The 12,996-nt window shown below is 42.8% G+C and overlaps 1 protein-coding gene across 1 annotated transcript in view; it reads right to left on the minus strand.

The window, feature by feature from the left end:
• TECRL (trans-2,3-enoyl-CoA reductase like) overlaps positions 1-12,996 on the minus strand; it is a 72,055-nt gene that overhangs the window by 24,287 nt on the left and 34,772 nt on the right. The window contains exons 3-4 of the mRNA XM_086747316.1: positions 8,689-8,733; positions 7,744-7,847 (exon numbers count right to left, since the gene is read on the minus strand). Coding sequence (XP_086603442.1) covers positions 7,744-7,847; positions 8,689-8,733 — 149 coding nt within the window. The remainder of the gene's footprint in view (positions 1-7,743; positions 7,848-8,688; positions 8,734-12,996) is intronic.

Here is a 12,996-nt window from a genome sequence, read left to right on the forward strand (position 1 = left end):
TGGCGGGAGTGAGAGAGAGACTGCGTAGTCTGGTCCGATCGGGGCTGAACTACGACAAATGGACAGAGCTTAGTCTCTCTGATAAATGTGGGACAAAGGCACTAGTTTCAGGTCTGAGCCAGGATCAGACTGACATCATGTACCACATAAAGCGGAGAATCTACTGATATCAGACAGACAGACCATTACTATGTGTGAGTGTACAGTGAGCAGGTGGGACTTCTGAGAAACTCAAGAGAAACAGGTAGTTGAACCCCTCCAAGTCCCCAAATTACATTAAACTTAGCATCTAACTGCCTTAGACTCCTTTTACAATGCCAGGCCTAAGTACTCTTGAGTTAATGATAATTAAGAAACATGGACTAATTTCTACTTTGTATGCTTTGCTACCTCATAGAGTTAAGTGGGTATGATAATGGCATAATTTTAGCAGCATCTCTAAATCTTCACCTTTTAAAAATATTTGTATTTTTATGTTTGGCAAAATCCACAGCAACAGCAGTTATGCATCAAGTAGTACAAATCTCAAGGGCTGCTTGAATGGTCAATGATTTTTGTTCCCATTCTCATGGAACTGGATAATCCATTCTACAAAACTTAAAAAGACACGCAGGGGCACCTGAAACTTCCCTCATCTGGGTAGATTCTGCAGTGACTCGATGTCTAAGAGTATTTCAGGCTGCAGCTCAATATTTACTGCAAATACCAGAGATAGGGATTGATTTCCTGTAGGATTTTATAGGCAAATTACAGCTGACTCAGGCCAGCTTCAGGAGCTGGGGAGTGAACTGTGATGGATGCCATTTCTCCTTGAGCTGGCCTGTACTCCCTCTGTGCAAAAAGCGAGGTGAAATCCCAGCTTCCTCCTGTCTCTTGTCCTAAGATTGAGCTGTCTGAAACCACTGGTTTGGCATCAGACCACTTCATACTCTGGTCAAGATTCTTCCCTGAGAGCACAAACCTTTGCATGTTTCTTACTTAGAATGGAAAATCACTGCAAATGAACAAATGCTCTTCTTATACACACACATATATACATGTTATATATGTTTGTACCTATATATATTCAGTGACACACTGAAGTTCTGTTTGTAACCAAATACCAATGTGAGTTCAGATTTGCTGCCAAATCTTTACAGGGCTTTGACAGCATTTTGAAATCTGCCATATAATGTCTATCATTTTAAAATGTATATCTATCATTTGCTATGTAGATATCTAAATTAAATAGTGCTTTTAAACACCTGACTATTAACTCAATTAGCTCTTCCAAAGTGCTTTTCATCAAAGTGCCTCAAAGCACTTTACAAAGAGGAAAATACTGTTATTTTCTTGCCACAGATCTGGAAACTGAGATACAGAGACATTCAGTGACTTGTCAAGTTCACCAGACAAGGTTAGCAAAGACTGACAGAAGGGCACCTAGTCCTCCCAAACACTGGTTCAGTCTCTGGTTCACTCTCCTAAACACTGGTCACTCTCTCGTTCACTCTCCTCTTTATGCTCTCCTTACCCCCGGTATGAGATTTGACAAATATTCCCCATAAAAAATAATTTTGCCAGGCTTACACATTCTAGAGGGACTAAAACTTCTCAAATTTGCATAGACTGACAAATTGTCAGCCTCCCTAGTTACTCTGAATACAAATAGGAAAGGATGTGCACTTATCAGCACCATACATCAAATAGCTCTTTGTTCCTTAAGTAGCAGAAAGGGTTTAAGCATAAAGTTGTGTATAACTGAAAGAAACAGCTTGTTCTATTTATGCTTACTGAATTCCCTCTACCTTATTTTTGTGCTTGAAGCAGTAAAAACTCAAGGGAATTACTGTCAACTCTTAGGCATAGGTTCTTCAGCCTGTACTGTGCTCAACAGCAACCAAGTTGTTCACTCAGAATTAATTTCCTAGTAGCTCCCTAACTAACTCCCTTTGGTGCCTGAAAAATGGGCACGCTGGCATGTTTCATCATAAGCCTGTGGCATTTGTTGCTGAGACCAAGGGAAATTATTGCAATACTTTTTGCCTTGTTAGAAGCAGTGTCTGAGGAATACCAGTCAGCCAGCTGGGCAGTTTCATAGGTCTCCTCTGCCTTTATCAGTTGACTTCATGCTGACACTGGGGAGTAATAAAAAGCCAAAAGTATATGTGGCCCAAGGAAAGGCACAAACAATATAAAACCATGGCAAGAAATCAGTCAAATGCAAGCTGTTCTCTTCTGATAACCCTGGAGGCTGAAAACCATTAGACTTAATTAAATGAGAAATAAGAACAATTTTTGGTTTAGTTTGCCTTTGTGAAAAGTTACAATGTTCTGAAAGTTCATAGCATTTGACTAGGATCAGCTCAAGATTTGGCCAGCTGTATCAAGGCAGAGTAGCACTTACTATGTGTTGAAACAGAAACCTCTGCCAAATACAAACTGCTAGCTGTAAAATGAAGGTGCTTTGCATTACAAATAATTGTAGTTGGAAAAGGGGCTGTAGAGGAAATAGTGACTTCTTTTTTTTTTTTCCTGGAGGCCATCTTCTAGGATCAAATTATCTGTCGATCCAAGAGATTTAGCAGTGAAAAACCATTTGGGGATTTCTCCCTGTTTGGCACTCTGTTGTAGTCATTCTTAAGCCACTCACAGATTTACATAGAATCATACATTCTGTTTATTTGGCACTGCTGCTAAGTTTTCCAGGTACCCACAATTCCCTGAAAGTGTTATTTGATTTGTAGTGTCCTGTCCCACAAGTAAGTGTGTTTGAATTGGCAAAAATATGCAAACTCTAATATGTATCCATTGAGAAATATATTCAGTGAAAATCACCACTGATACATTTACAGATCCTCAGCTCTTTCTCTTACTTTGATCTCAAATTCCTTCCTAAGCAATGATCATATGAGTTTTCTTACATTTACCTTCTTCACACTGGCACACTAGTCTTCTGGGACTCCCAGCCTTTCCACTCCTTCAAATTCCTCTGATCCTGTCTTTTTTCTTTTATTATAATTGTCTGTATTTCTGCATCCCATTGAAAGCTTATAAACCTTTGTCGAAGTCTCTTTTTCCGTTCTCAAATTAGGGAAAACATCATAAGTTGTTCCCCGTGAGAAGTCCAAAGCTGACTTCAGTATAGAGAAGGTGGAGAAAATGAGTCTGCAGAAGTTTGGCTGCCTCTTTTTTTTTAAACCCATCAATACTCATAAATTGCTTCATATCACACTCATCCCACAGACTTCATGGGATTGTTCCACATCTACAGGACCAACTGAGAGAGCTCTGCCAGCCGCAGTCAGAGAAAACTGCTTTTCCCCTATTCACCACCCACCCACACGCATAGGACAGAAAAACTTTGGTATGCGTGCACTGTGCACATAAGAGGAGAGAACCACACTGACTGAAACACTGCCTCCACCCCAGAGAACAGGCACACTTCATTATTCAGTACAGCACGTGCTTCCCCACTGTGTACACCTGCTATATATAACCACAAAGCTTCAAACATAGATCTCTTGGCTTCTTGTTAATTTTCCACGATATCTAACTCAGTGATAATTTTGCTTGACAGCCAGAAGGGAACAGTGAAAGCGCAGATTTTCAGATTTCAAAGATGTTCTCAGGTTTAAATAAGTATTAGTCTCTACATTTCTAAATTGAGAAATTGTTTTTTTTTCTTGGAAAATTTGAAATTGAATAATGATGTGTAATAAAATCTTAAACCTATTAAATACAGTTCAATTTTTCAACCAGCAATGTTTTACACCAGCAGAAGTCTATTGAAGTGGTAACTCAGATCAGAGAGAATCAATGGTTTTCTCTGTGTGATTATTTGTTTGTATTGCTGAGCTGTGTGGAATCAGAGTCACACATAGAGGGTATGCAAGGGGGGGACGGTACAAACACAAAGCAGAAAATTGTACAAGCTAAGGAACTACAGTCTAAGCAAATGGTGCAGTTCTGCTGCCAGCCTCAGTATTTTAAGGCTCTCAAGAGTCAAAGGATTTGAGCAATCTCTAATTTTATAGCACAGTTACAAAAAAATAGTTACTGAAGTACTGTGTTTCATGATTAATCTTATGAAACTCACAGACTTAGAGATGAAAAATATTTTTTCACAGTTCTATAATATTTTCTCAGTTCTATTTTGATACTCCTGGTAGCCTGCCCAGGCAGGAACTAGATAACAGAAGCTGATAAATCAGAAATTGCAATCACTGCTCAAATGAAGAAAGCTTTAACAGAGGTCTGAATTTGAGCATGAAGAATGTTTTTCTCTTTCCTTTTGACTACAGCACCAGTATGCATTCTTAGCGGTAAAATGCCAGCGATGTTTCAAGAAATGCAACATTGTAATATGTAAAAAGAGGTCTCTGTCAAACATACTAAGGACCAAAATTGGACTGAGATTAAAAATAAAACCTCTCACTCCCGTGGTGTGAATTTCAAACACAATCTTTGCATATAGAAAAGATCTGTAAACTCAGCTCCCATTAGTATCTCTGCAGCATCAGTCAGCAAACCCCAGGAAGAGTAAAGGAATTGGTAAATCTTGTGCAGAAGTAAATTATGCGTCTCGGATAATATTTGTTTTATTTAAAAAGAAGGCAGAGTAGAGAGAGAGTTCTAACAAGGTCCATGATACTAAGAAACAGGTTTCGTTTTTTCCCTGAATTGCTTTCTGGGGATGAACCTTAAGGGCCTTCATTCTTCTAAAAGAGCCAGCTGAGGTTGGATTTCTACTGCATTATCCCAGGAAAGGGGCTTATTCTCAAAAGAGATTGACAAGTAATTGCTCCAGTGGACGAGAACGGCAAATCCCTCAGCCTAGTTTGTCCTCCCTCCACCGTCAGAGAAATCCAGCCTCTAGAACTCATTGAAATCTGGTCAACCAGTCTCAGAGCTGTGGTGGAACCTGAGCCCAGGGGATGTCTGGCCTTTCACAGCACAAAACAGCAAAAATGTTTCAGTCACTGTACAACCATGTTTTAAGAAGGCTGAGGATGAGAAGGAAACATCCTTCCTACAAAGTGGCAGCCTCTGACAGAGGGACTGAGTAGACAACAGGAGGGGACAAACTCTTGACCCACCAAGGTGGAGTGTGATATGGACTGTAAATCAGAGACCATGCATGCTCCAAAAGGGAAGCTGAGGTTTCTTGATTCAAAAATATACTCCTAAACTTAGGGACTCAAACTGTTTGTTTGGGAACAGACAACAGCATCATCTTTTATTTTACAACATGTCTGGAGAGGCTACTGCTCCTAGGAGGTGGAGGTGGTTACCACTTTCCTTTTAGAAAACATGAGCTCATTGTCTCAGTGTAAATCCCCCAGCATTGGAGGTCTTGGTGTTCTTGATCCTCAAGTGAGCATGTCAAGTGTGATCTCCGGTGAGGTGACAAGGCCCAAGAAGACCCACTTCTGTGCTTAGTTTTCCCCTAGACAGATCCATGCCCAACACATCAAGCTCTGGAGCACCAACATGTCTCCATGTGCTTTTGAGCCTATTTTTGGAGTCCAGACCTGAACGTGGCCCTTTGTACCTCAGCTGTCATTTTGCTGATGAGATAAGAATATTCTTATTCTGTGCCTTGTTTATTTAAATGTCAACCCTTTAAATCAGAAGCATCCCTCACTGTGTGTATAAATCCGATAAAGCATCAAGGGGGATGGGAGAATGGGACCTCTAAGCACAGTAAAAGTGGCAGTAAAACTGTACATCCTGCATACAAATACATTCTTAATTGCTATTGTTATAATATAATCTTCTATGAACTTTTTCTTTATTGCAGTAGACTAGCTTTAATATAAAAAAAAACCCTTGACTATTTAAATTTGTCTAGGAAGAAGATTTCTCCCACTGAGAATGGAGACAATTTAGAATAGGGGAGAGAATGGGATAAGATGAATATTCAGAAATTCATGTAGTCAACTTTCTGCACACACAGATTAAATAATAAAAAAATGTCAGTGCCTGCAGTATCAATGCCTAGTCATATCTGCACTATTTATAATAGGATATTAAGCTTTAGTTATGTTACTGTCTTAGGCTACATAAAGGACCAGGAAAGGAGAAAATAAATAAAGTTCTTGCAGATTACTTAGTTGTAGCAAACAGGAGGCTGCACTACTCACAATTTTGCTTTGCAAGGAAATTCCACAGTTGAGAGGTTGTGGGTGGGGCTGGGGGGGGGAAAAGGACCCCAACTAGCATGAATCATTGTGGCCCCAGCAGGCCATTAATCAGTATGGGAATCGGTGGGGTAAAGCCTCAGCCTTGATAAACATGCAGACCTCTACTGAAACAGGTAGGTCACACAGTGTGAACTGCTCTAACTCCACTGAAGAAAACTGCTTGTCACTGCCCAGAAATCTGAACTGAGAAGGATAGATATAGGTCATGTTCTTGTTCATAGTGGTTAAAACCTCCCAGAGTTTGTGCTGCTAGGGGCCATCTGCTTCCATGGACGGAGAGAAATGCACATGAGCTTGAGCAGGTGAGATGGATATGTGATCTTACAGTGCTAATCCAGAAGCTGACTCTTCCCAAAGTCAAGGGCAGTTCTGGCAGTAACATCCACCTTGAGTGTACTATTTAACAGATAAAGATCTGTAAAATAGCATGTCCATTCTAAGTATCTTGTAGTAATGCTTCCTAGCCCATAGTGACCTACTGCAGAGAGGAACAGGTACTATCATCAGCAAGCCGCTTGATTCTCACAAGCTCCATCCAAATAGGCACAGCCAAGGAAGGACAGTGGCTTGTCACTGAGCCTTGTGGTCACCCTACATGAGCGGGATGGGATCTGTGGGCTGCCTGAAGTAAGAATCTAATAATTTGGCCTACAGTCATGATGCCAGTTAGCAAAAATTTACTTGCTTCATTAAAGGAATTGCAAGCAGTTTGTTTTCCATTGCTATGAATAGTCTCGTCATGGTCAGTCTAGTAGTGAGACTACTTTCAGCTCTGCCACCCATACCTGCTGCAGGACATTGGAAAGGCCTCTTCATCTCCTATTCATTCATTGTCCTTTCAAACTCTTCTGCTGTATTCTGTTTTTGGGCTGTGAAAGAATTGAATCTTTCACTTCCTTCTCGCACAGATGAGCCTTTAAGGTTAGAGTTCCCCACAACCCTGTTTGGGTGGAAGGTGTTGCCTCTCTCTCACCACCTGAACTTCCAGCAGCTGCTTACAGGAAAGTAACTGAAGTCAAACTGAGACCAGAAGTAAAAACAGACCGTGGTTCATGGCAAATGCTTTTGTTTTACAAAGAAATTCAAAAGTTTTGTGAGCCTGCCTGAAATCCTTGGCCTCACCGCTCTCTCAGAACTGTTCTTCGGGTGAACATACAGTAGGACATTCCCATCCAGTAATTTTCCTGTATTAGTAACAGGATTACCAGAAATTCATTTTTTCTTTTTAATATCCTTCCACTTTCAAAGCTGAGAAGCCTTGCAGCAAATTAATGTATTTGGATACGAGTCCTGCACAGGCATATAACCCTAGATAAGCTAAACTGTTTTTTAAAAAAATGATTTTTTTTTCCACAGGCAATAGTTATGTCCATGTTTTAATCTTTAATTGGATGTCAGAGTTAGCTCATTGATAACTTTAATTCTGTTTTTACTGCTGATAAAGTAATTACACTATGTGACAAAGGGAAGGAGAGGCTGAGGAAGTGGAAGTGATTTGATGCTAGAAGACATTCTACAATAAGATGTATCATATTGATTGTTACAAAGACATACTTACTGTGGTCCAACTGACCTGCTGACCCAGGTCTGTAAAATACAGTGTAATGATGGAGGAAACAGCAAGACTTTGAATGTTAACGGAATCCTTCAAATAAGGCCCATCTGTAATGATAAAAAGGGAAGAGGAGATGGCATGAAGAACAGATATCCTCTCAGAGGCTCAGTGTAATGCCTAGGCTGCCCTGCTAATGATCAAGGTGTAGGCCCCCCTTGTATTCTGATTTATTTTGGTGACTTGGCACTTATTCTCCAGGTTAGCAACTTAGAGCATTTCTGTGAGAGTTATTCTCCTCTCATCTTAATAAAAAGCATTCGGCTGATGTGACACTGAGTGGCAATGCATAGCAGTTGTTACAATGCTATCTCTGTTAATCTAGACCATTAGAGACATGCCGTGCAATCACAGACAACTTCATAGAGCACTTTTTGTTCTGACTTGCAAGACTAATGGGAAAGTCGATGGTAGGCAGTGTCTCCTTCACTGGTATCTTTTACTGAAGCATTTGCATTCTCAGGCTATTTTACAATAGGTGGCATCATGATGAACACAACTTCATGATCAAAGGCCCACAGTCTAAGATATCTTTGTAAGCTGTTTGACCTAGGCAGACCAGGTGTGTCTGAGCATTATGTTACTTTTCACAGTATTCTGAGGCATCTGCTTGCAGTCCTGATAGACCTAGAGTGTAAAGACAGAGACATAAAATGGTAATATCTGATTCTAATTTTTTTATAGAGGCAGTGAGTTGGATATTAGGAAACCCTAGTGGCCACTGACATGGGGTGTTGCCATGGCTTTAACATTTTTTTCTCTTTTCCACTTTGTGTATTGTATGTTTTTGTTGACTGTTTAAGTCAGTGAGGGTGCTAAATTCCACGAGGAGAACTTGCTAGAGGATTAATAATACATTAGGTGGCTGTATTCAGCTGTATGAATACTTACTGTGTTCTAGTTGCAGGCCAACACGGGAAGGGTACCACTGGGGACCTGTTCAAATCAAAAAGTATGGCTGTTAATTTCATGATGGAGGATCTAAATTTCTCTTTCTCATAGTATTCTTTAGAGCTGATAGCTAGAAATGTGAGATTAAAAAAAAACATCCTCTCTTTCAGTCTTTGCTATGCAAAGAGAATAGAAGAGAGCACACAATATACACATTAGAGCAGAAATCCCTTCTCTCAACTTGAGTATTGGAAGGGCCAATCTCAATGCTGAGCACTCCATCAGCGCATGAAAAATGTGCATGTGCTTGCAACACTAGGAAGTATAAAGAGGACCCTGGTCATTACTGTATTTGCCAAAACTCTGTACTAAATATCGGTCTTGCCCCTCCCTCCAAAATGACGCTTGGTCTACAGTCTGGTCCAAAGGGGTTGGTTTTTTTCCCCATTTATGTATATAAAACCTTACTAGGAACATGCAACTAGCACTAGTTCTTAATCATGGATTAATCAGGCAAATAGAGACAGAAGAAAGGAGAGGCACCTGGGTAGCTAATATCAGATTACATATGACTTTGATGATACCCATCAACTTAAGGATGTTCCTTAGAAGCAGATTTTTAAATGCTGTAGTTTAAGGGTTGCTCCTAAATGCACAATAGCAGTTGGCAGTTGTTAGGTGTCCTTCGATGATTTTGGAGAAAGACCTGTTGGTTTGTTCAAACAGGTACAGGTCTCGAGCTGCATTTGTTTCCCCTGTCTCAGGGGAAGTGGGTAACTGCCACAGAAAGACTGCACAAGAGACTGTAGCTGTTCAGATTGTTAACTTGACCAGCCCTTTGTAGCACCTGTATGCAGAAGACTTCACACATACAGCTGTGCTGACTGAACGGCTGTCTGAATATAAGCACTTCTTTGCATCACAAAGACACCTTAAGTAGCTTAACACACACACACACTCTGGTTTGGTGTTGAAGGTTTTTACAGCTGACCTGGAGCAGCCTGAAGAGACCTTACAGAGGCCATAGTGTTGACTAAGATTGGGGGGCAGCAAAGTTTGACACAGGAAAACAAGGGAATAGTTGCACTAACACCACCCCAAGCCATTTCTACTGCATTTGTCTTTATTCATATTGGTTGTGAAACTCAAGGGCAGCCTTGGCTGCAGTGACCCTGAGATGGTGGAGTTCAAGATCCGCGGGGCACCAAGAAACTACACAGCAAGCTCTCTGCCGTGGACTTCAGGAGGGCAGACTTTGGCTTCTTCAGGGCAAAGTGCCATGGGATGAGGCCCTGGAGGGAAGAGGGGCCCAGGAAAGTTGGTCAATATTCAAGGAGAACCTCCTCCAAGCTCAGCAGTGATGCATCCCGATAAAGAGTAAGTTAGGCAAAAGTGCCAGGAGGCCTGTATGGATGAGCAAGGAGCTCCTGGACCATCTGAAAATGAAGAAGGAAGCCTACACAGGGTGGAAGCGAGGACAGGTAACCTGGGAGGATTACAGAGAGACTGTATGAGTGGCCAGGGATCAGGTGAGGCAGGCTAAAGCCCAGATGGAATTGCATCTGGCCAGGGACATCAAAAGCAACAAGAAAGGCTTCTATAGATATGTCGGGGACAAAGGGAGATCCAGGGAGAATGTAGGCCCCCTCCGGAAGGAAACAGATAACCGGGTTACCTGAGACATGGACAAGGCTGAGGTGCTTAATGACTTGTTTGCCTCAGTCTTCACCAATAAGGGCTCTTGTTGCACCACACAAGTTGTGGAAGGCACAAGCAGGGACTGAGAGAATGAAGAACCGCCTACTATAACGGAAGAGCAGGTTTGGGAATATCTGAGGAACCTGAAGGCGCACAAGTCCATGGAACCCGATGACATGCATCCTGAGGGAACTGGCGGAGGAAGTTGCCACGCTGCTGGCCATTGTATTTGAGAAGTCATGGCAGTCTGGTGAGGTCCCCAATGACTGGAAGAGAGGGAACATAACCCCCATTTTTAAAAAGGGAAACAAGGAAGACCTGGGCAACTAAAGGCTGGTCAGCTTCACCTCTGTGCCTGGCAAGGTCATGGTGCAGATTCTCCTGGAATCCATGTTAAGGCACATGAAGAGCAAGGAGGTGATTGATGACAGCCAACACAGCTTCACCAAGGGCAGATTGTGCCTGACCAATTTGGTGGCCTTCTGTGACAGGGTTACAGCATCGGTGGACAAGGGACCAGCAACTGAGATCATCTACCTGGACTTGTGCAAGGCATTTGGCACTGTCCTGCACGGCATCCTTCTCTCTAAACTGGAGAGACATGGGTTTGATGGATGGACCACTTGGTAGATAAGGAGTTGGCTGGATGGCTGCACTCAGAGAGTGGTGGTCAACGGCTCAATGTCCAAGTGGAGACCGGTGATGAGTGGCATTCCTCAGGAGTTCGTGTTGAGCCCAGCCCTGTTTAACATCTTTGTTGGTGACATGGACAGTGGGATAGAGTGCACCCTCAGCAAGTTCGCCGATGACACCAAGCTGTGTGGTGCTGTCGACATGCTGGAGGGGAGGGATGCCATCCAGAGGGACCTTGACAGGCTGGAGAGGTGGGCCCCTGCAACCAGGCCAAGTGCAAGGTCCTTCACGTCGGTCGTGGCAATCCCAGGCACAAATATAGGCTGGGTGGAGGATGGATCGAGAGCAGCCCTGAGGAGAGGGACTTGGGAGTGCTGGTGGACGAGAAGCTCAACATGAGCAGGCAATAGGCCCTTGCGGCCCAGAAGGCCAACCGCATCCTGGGCTGCATCAAGAGGAGCGTGGCCACCAGGTCCAGGGAGGTGATTCTCCCCCTTTATTCTGCTCTGGTGAGACCCCACCTGGAGTCCTGTGTCCAGTTCTGGAGTCCCCAACATAAGAAGGACATGGACCAGTTGGAGAAGGTCCAGAGGAGGGCCACAAATATGATCAGAGGGCTGGAGCACCTCTCCTGTGAGGACAGGCTGAGAGAAGTTCAGCCTGGAGAAGAGGACACTCCAGGGAGACCTTAATAGCAGTCTTCCAGTACCTCAAGGGGGCCTACAGGAAAGACAGGGAAAGACTGTTCAGTAGGGCCTGTTGTGACAGGACTAGCGGTAATGGTTTTAAAATAGAGGGAGGTAGAATCAGATTAGACATCAGGAGTAAAATTTTTACAATGAGGGTGGTGGAGCACTGGAACAGGTTGCCCCGAGAGGTGGTGGATGCCCCATCCCTGGAAACATTCCAGGCCAAGTTGGGTGAAGCTCTGAGCAACCTGATCTAGTCGGGGATGTCCCTGCTCCTTGCAGGGGAGTTGGACTAGATGAGCTTTGAAGGTCCCTTCCAACCCAAACCATTCTATGATTCTATTATTTTCTTTGACACACCTTAGGACAGTTGATAGCCTGAAAGAGATTTACTTTGTCTTTTGAATTCAGAGTCTCAGTGAAATTGCTCAAATATAGCCATGATTTTCTTCAGATTTATCTTACCGTTGTTAGTATTCCTGTATTTAAGATACTAATATTCCCATACCTCAAACAAATGGAAAAATATTGTCCACAATGACTGTGGTCAAACATGGGAACATTTGCCCTGAGAAGCTGTGGGATCTACTTCCCTAGAGATAGTCAGCGCTCAGCTGGGGAAGACCCTGAGCAATCTTAAAGGACATGAAAGTTGGCCCTGCACTGAGCGGAAGCCTGGATGAAACGAGCTCCAGTGGTTTCTTCTACTTTAACTGTATTTCCAGATGATCAAGAGAGTTTGCCCACCAAACTGTATGGCAGCTGGAGGGGAAGGGGAGCTGTACACAGTGTGCACAGCACCCACTCTGCAGTGGCACCCAGCACACTCTCATTTCAAAAGCACTTGGTCTGAGTTTTGTAGGAAAGAACAAGCATTAGATGAACCCATGAACCAGGGTTAATAGCAGGACGTGAGACATCCATCAAGTAAGTTGCAAACATTTTTTTCAAGATACCACAACAATCCATGGCGATTAAAGATAACTAAAGGAAGACAGAGAAAGATCAGGTGTCCGACTTGTCAACAAAGATATGATTTGCTCCAGGACAGCAGATATCAATAGTTATTTGGGAGCCTGAAAAGCAATGTACTTGTGTTAAATTAGAATCTCCGTCCCAGCCCCCCCCCCCTTCCCCCTCCCATATTACAGTCTGTTTCAATAAAAGCCAATTTACCCAATCCTGTGACAGTGTACTTTTAGGTATGGCTCATAATATTCACAAGGGCAAACAGAGGTTGTGCTTTTAAGCACATCATCCCACATTTCCAGTACTTCAGCCTCAGTAC

The sequence above is a fragment of the Chlamydotis macqueenii genome, chromosome 4 (assembly GCF_036417535.1).
Source record: "Chlamydotis macqueenii isolate bChlMac1 chromosome 4, bChlMac1.mat, whole genome shotgun sequence".
Classification (NCBI taxonomy): Eukaryota; Metazoa; Chordata; class Aves; order Otidiformes; family Otididae; genus Chlamydotis; species Chlamydotis macqueenii.